The sequence below is a fragment of the Sapajus apella genome, unplaced genomic scaffold, assembly GCF_009761245.1.
Source record: "Sapajus apella isolate SASKATOON/1434 unplaced genomic scaffold, GSC_monkey_1.0 scaffold14, whole genome shotgun sequence".
In the NCBI taxonomy this organism is placed as follows: domain Eukaryota; kingdom Metazoa; phylum Chordata; class Mammalia; order Primates; family Cebidae; genus Sapajus; species Sapajus apella.
Window position 1 is genome coordinate 15,765,650 of NW_022436954.1, and position 6,233 is coordinate 15,771,882.

The window sequence follows — 6,233 nt, forward strand, 5'->3', positions numbered from 1 at the left end:
TTTTTTTTTTTTTGAGATGGAGCTTCACTTTGTTGCCCAGGCTGGAGTGCAGTGGCACAATCTTGGCTCACTGCAACCTCTGCCTCCCGGGTTCAAGTGATTCTCCTGCCTCAGCTTCCCAAGTAACTAGTAGCTAAGACTACAGACACACACCACGCCCAGCTAATTTTTGTATTTTTAGTAGAGATGGGCTTTCACTATGTTGGCCAGGCTGGTCTCGAACTCATGACCTCAGGTGATCCACCCTTTTCTGCCTCTCACAGTGCTGGGATTACAGGTGCTATTCAAGTTTACCACATTATAAATAGAATTCCTTTAATTTGATATCTCTGTTGTTGTGAGCCTTGTAGTCCACAAGAAGATCTGGCTCCAATTTGTGATTTAGATTTACTAGGTCTGTAATATATGTTACAGGGTAATTGAAAAGAATTGCAGCCAACACAAGACACCACCCATCTGTGAATCAAAAAGGGAAAAGGTCATCTCAAGCTGTTAATGGTGAAACCACTAGATTAGTATGGATGATGCAAAAATATTCACATAGGAATAGCTAGTATAGTCATTCGTTCCTCATTCTTTGAAGTATCATTCTGTAGGGAAACAGACAAAAGGCACTGATTTCTGTCTCACAGTACTGAATTTTGGTTAATTTAGTTCTGGTGGTTTTCATATTTCTAATATCTTATAAGAAATCCCTGTTTAGGCCTGGCACAGTGGCCCACGCCTGTAATCCCAGCACTTTGGGAGTCCGAGGCAGGTGATTGTCTGAGGTCCAGAGTTCGAGACCAGCCTGGCCGCATGGGGAAACCCCGTTTCTACTAAAAATACAAAAAAAAAAAAAATTAGCTAGGTGTGGTCGCAGGCACCTGTAATCCCAGTGACCCAAGAAGCTGAGGCAGGAGAATTTGCTTGAAACTGGGAGGCAGAAGTTGCAGTGAACTGAGATCGTGAACTCCATCCTGGGCAACAGAGTGAGACGTCATCTCAAAACAAAAAAAGAAAGTGCCTAGTATTTCTCTGAAGTTGAAGAAAAGGTAGAAAGTGGTTTATATATATATACACACACACGTGTGTGTGTGTGTATGCTTTTTTTTTCTTTTTGAGTTGAAGTCTCGCTCTGTTGTCCAGGTTGTAGTACAGTGGCTCAGTCTCTGCTCACTGCAACCTCCACTTCCCAAGTAGCTGGGATTACAGTCATGTGCTATCATGACCAGCTCATTTGTGTATTTTTAGTAGAGACAGGGTTTTGCTTTGTTGGCCAGGCTGGTCTCAAACTCCTGACCTCAAGTGATCTGTCTATCTTGGCCTCCCAAAGTGCTGGGATTACAGGCATGAAGGCAATGCACTTCGTTACATTTCACAGAATAAATTGTTTCTTAGTGCTGAAACATTGCTTGTATGTTAAGAAAATTCAGAGATATTTTAATCGTCTGCAGAAATAATAATGCTTTGAAAATCGTCTGCATGCTATGCATTTGCTTTTCATAGAGAGTTTTGGGGCCCCTTTTTAGGGAAGATTAACCTTTTTGTTGTAATTGCCACTAGCAGCAAGTACATGATGGCATATGTTGAGAGCTGTTTTCTCTTTGTTTTGGTTAGACATGGTCCCCTTCCTAAGAGCTGATCTCATTTGGAGGGAAATGAGGGACCAAGTACAGTATTCACAGTCCACCAGTTGGAACTGAACCCATAGCCCAAGGTGTTTAAGAAGAAAAAGGCTGGGCACGGTGGCTCACGCCTGTAATGCCAGCACTTTGGGAGGCTGAGGCTGGCGAATCACCTGAGGTCAAGAGTTGGAAACCAGCCTGACCAACGTGGAGAAACCCTGTCTCTACTAAAAATACAAAATTAGCTGGGCGTGGTGGCGCATGCTTTTAATTTTAGCTACTCAGGAGGCTGAGGCAGGAGAATCACTTGAACACGGATGGCGGAGGTTGCAGTGAGCTGAGATCATGCCATTGCACTACAGTCTGGGCAACAAGAGTGGAAAAATAAAGAAGAAGGAAAAAAAAATGTAGACATGGGCTGGGCGCGGTGGCTCAAGCCTGTAATCCCAGCACTTTGGGAGGCCGAGGCGGGTGGATCACAAGGTCAAGAGATCCAGACCATCCTGGTCAACATGGTGAAACCCCGTCTCTACTAAAAATACAAAAAAAATTAGCTGGGCATGGTGGTGCGTGCCTGTAATCCCAGCTACTCAGGAGGCTGAGGCAGGAGAATTGCCTGAACCCAGGAGGCGGAGGTTGCGGTGAGCCGAGATCGTGCCATTGCCCTCCAGCCTGGGTAACATGAGTGAAACTCCGTCTCAAAAAAAAAAAAAAAAAAGTGGAAAAGGGGTTCAAGGGCCTGTGTGATAGAACATCATCATTAATTATGAGTTTCTGTCTGGACTATGTGGACTTGAAGTAGCCAGGCTCTACTGTCCTGGAGGAATGGTTTTTAATCTTTTTACCCTTTGAGAAGTGGTAAAAAAGGATGTATAGGTGCATTTTTTTCTCCCCATTCTGTTCCTGGAGATTTGTAGACCTTCTGAAACTCATTCATGATCCCTAGCCTGAAAGGATTCGCCAAGACAGAGGAACCAGGTCAGATTTTTATAGGAGTAGAAAACAGGTTGAATAAAAGGATCCTGTACAAGAATACCAATTTTCCATAAGGAATAATAATTTGGTTTAGTTGGAGCTAAGGTTTTCAGCAAGCTGGTTAGACGAAGGTTGTGATTTGCCAGTATCCAAATTAAACTAATGCCATAAACTCAGGGACAGGCCCTCTACTTTGTCATGGGACAATCATTGAAAGAGAACGTACTCTGAACCTGATATGGCCTAATTCATCAATCATTTGGTCATCTGCAACAGTGAAGACCAGCTTGGAGGGGAGGAAGAAAATAGGGTTGGATAGATAGATGTGTAGCTGGAGTGATTATTAGTCGTATGGTCCATTGTGACAATAAAGGGTAACTCCAAGAAATACTCTGAAATGCATAGATTTGATATTTAAAATAGTTGTGTGAGGTAGAAATTGGATTATCCAGATGGAAACAATCTTCAGAGTAGGATGTGTGGACCTAACTAAGGAGAACTTGTGAGAAGGGAACTGGAAATGCCAGTTATTCATTCGCAGACAGTAATCACAGTTGACTGTACAGCTGTTCAGGTTTAGCTTATTGCTGTACTTCTGTCCTCTGCTGTGCTGAATTCTGCTGCCCAGGGACTTGAGCTTGGCTCAGTACTCAGTGAACATACTATCTTCTGGGCCAGTGCTTTAGCTGTGTTGTTTTGTCCTGTGCTGTCATAAGCCTCATGTTTCAGTTGTGTTGGCTTGGGTTCTTGTCTTTGACTTTCTTCTCTCTGGGGGCCTCTGCACTCTCGCTTTGCTGTGCTGTAGAGTTATCCCAGATGCAGAACCAGCCCTCACTCTCACTCTTGTTCTGTTTTTTGGTGTAATGTCTAGCTTTATTTGCAGCTCCTTCAGCAGACTGCCTCCTCTGGGAACCTCAACACCCTGAGCAGCCTCCACCCAATGGGAGGTAAGTGTTTCACTACTGCAGAGGAGCAGCAGCACCCAGGCCAGCAGACCCAGCTAACAACAGTCTTGAGAGTTTGGCATCGTTTCTGTGAAAACATTTTTTTGCTCATTATGTAAACCTGACCTAAGATGAACGTCCCAGGACTCAGTTGCCTTGTCTCTATACGGTGGCTCTATTGCTAGTTGATGCCACATTGCTCTGACGTTACCTGCTGCCTCCTAACCTTTTAGGTCACTGTTGGAGAAGAATATGGAAAAGAGCTGTTTGGCTCCTGTAGACTGAGGCCATTCTGATAAGGGGAAAAAAACTGCAAGAACTCTTTATCTCCATTATTAAGTGACTTTTCCAATGACTGCCGAAAAGCCAAAGATGGCTTCCATGCAAATGGCCTACCTTGAAACTTCTAGAACCCAGGCAGTTAGTTTACCTATGTGTCTTATACTTGTTTCTTAGGTGAATTCCTGTTTTGTTGTTGCTATTAACATACACAGAAAACTTAAATGGAGTACCACAACAAACCTGAGCCAGGGGCCATCAGGAGTTGGTGGGGTGGGGAGGCCATGGGGCAGCTCCAAAGCTGCCTGTGCCTACACCCTCTGCATTGGATTTAGGTTAGGCCAAATGCATTTGAGAAAGGCATAGTCTTCAGTGAACTGCGTTTTGCTGTTGGAAAATTTCTGATAGCCATTCACTTTGTCTCGGGAAATTATAGTTGGCTATATTTTTGGAAAGTTGCTAGATTGTAACCTGTGTTATATTTTCATTCTCATTTACTCTTTCCACTCCCCTCACCCCTCACTCCTCACTCCATCACTCTTTTGTCTGGTAAATGGTTTGCAACATGGATAGCACAGTTTAGGTTTCTTCCTCTTTCAACTGTATTGCTTGCCTAGGCTCTACTTGGAAGTCTTTCACTCAGTGATTTTTTCCTCTCTCCTCTTTCTGGTGATGAATCTGCTATTCAAGTGGAAGTATCTTTATTCTTTGTCTCATTGCTGCTCTCATGTGTTCTCCTTTGTTTCCTCCTGGGCATTTGCGTCTCTGCTACATTTTCTGTGTGTTCTCCTCCATTACAGAGAGCAAATCCCCTGTAAAGGGTGAGTGAGGGGCCTGGATGCAGTCCCATCCTGTGTTATAGGTTTTGGCATTGTTCTCCTGTGTTCTGGCCCCATGGTAGTCAGTTTTTCTTGGTTTCCTAATTGCTCACATTTTATTAATGTACGCTTGGGGTGGTTTGCTATTGAATTAACATCTCTTCTCTGAGGAAATGATTTCAAGTTTCTTAATGCGTGATATCTGAATCTTTTTTGGAGCCCTGTAATATTGTTTGTAACAGTGTCTAGAACATTTCCTCTTTGTCAGGGACCAGCCCTCTGCCAGTGTGTGCTATCGTTGCTGGAATGGATATATGAGGCACCCTTATTTGCTGGCTGATCTCTTGCTTTGGATGTTGCAGGGTTGAATGCAATGCAGTTACAGAATTTGGCTGCACTAGCTGCTGCAGCTAGCGCAGCTCAGAACACACCAAGTGGTACCAATGCTCTCACTACATCCAGCAGTCCCCTCAGCGTGCTCACCAGTTCAGGTAAGCATGTAATAGGGCCCAGTGTGTCATTCTGTGCCTTGGACAGATCCTTTCTGTTTAAAGGCAGAGTCCAGAGAGAGAAAGTAGTTAATACCTGTTTCCAGAGAGGTCAGATTACGAGCAACAAATTTTCAAATGTCATCTTCTGGACTTTAGAGAAATCTTCCTGATTTTTAATGTGCTGTGGCCATTATTTGTCTCTGTGTCCCCTGCAAGGACAGTTATTAGAATTAGTAACTGAAAACCTCTTTGCAAATAGCATACTTGGATAGTGTCAGTCTTTCTTGTGTTTGGTTCTTGTTGACGAGAGAATGTAAGTGATGGGTTGAATTTTAACTCCTGGATTTCTAATAGCAGGGTCTTCACCTAGCTCTAGCAGCAGTAATTCTGTCAACCCCATAGCCTCACTTGGAGCCCTGCAGACATTAGCTGGAGCAACGGCTGGCCTCAATGTTGGCTCTTTGGCAGGTAAGGGGCAGCCCCTGGCTGTCATCAGACCATTCTTTGTGCAGATAGCACATCTTAAACAACCCTGGTAGGGGCACCACTGGAATTATTGCAGTGGCCCAGTGAAGTTAAAAACAATCATGGGATTTTGAATCAGGCCTAAGTTAAATCCCACCTCTGCCCCTTAGTTAGCTCTAACTTTGGACTACCTTTCTAAGAACATTTTCTCATCTTGGAAGTGGGAATAATAGAATACTTTGAAGGGTTGTTAAAAATTAAATAAGGCCAAGTGCAGTGGCTCACACCTATAATCCCAGCAGTTTGGGAGGCCAAAGCAGGAGGATCACTGTAGGTCAGGAGTTCAGACCAGCCTGAGCAATGTAGGGAGACCTCCATCTTTATAAAAATTGGCTGGGTAAGCCGGGCGCGGTGGCTCAAGCCTGTAATCCCAGCACTTTGGGAGGCCGAGGCGGGTGGATCACGAGGTCAAGTGATCGAGACCATCCTGGTCAACACGTTGAAACCCCGTCTCTACTAAAGCTACAAAAAATTAGCTGGGCATGGTGGCGCGTGCCTGTAATCCCAGCTGCTCAGGAGGCTGAGACAGGAGAATTGCCTGAACCCAGGAGGCGGAGGTTGCGGTGAGCCGAGATCGCGCCATTGCACTCCAGC

The 6,233-nt window shown here is 44.5% G+C and overlaps 1 protein-coding gene across 31 annotated transcripts in view; it reads left to right on the forward strand.

Moving 5' to 3' along the window:
- The window catches only part of CELF1 (CUGBP Elav-like family member 1), a 104,608-nt gene that overhangs the window by 82,024 nt on the left and 16,351 nt on the right, over positions 1-6,233 (forward strand). For 14 of the 31 annotated variants that reach the window (XM_032282219.1, XM_032282233.1, XM_032282232.1 and 11 more), the window contains 3 exons: positions 3,454-3,529; positions 4,986-5,114; positions 5,469-5,582. In XM_032282219.1, coding sequence (XP_032138110.1) covers positions 3,454-3,529; positions 4,986-5,114; positions 5,469-5,582 — 319 coding nt within the window. The remainder of the gene's footprint in view (positions 1-3,453; positions 3,530-4,985; positions 5,115-5,468; positions 5,583-6,233) is intronic. The other 17 variants (XM_032282225.1, XM_032282226.1, XM_032282235.1 and 14 more) reach the window with 3 other exon arrangements.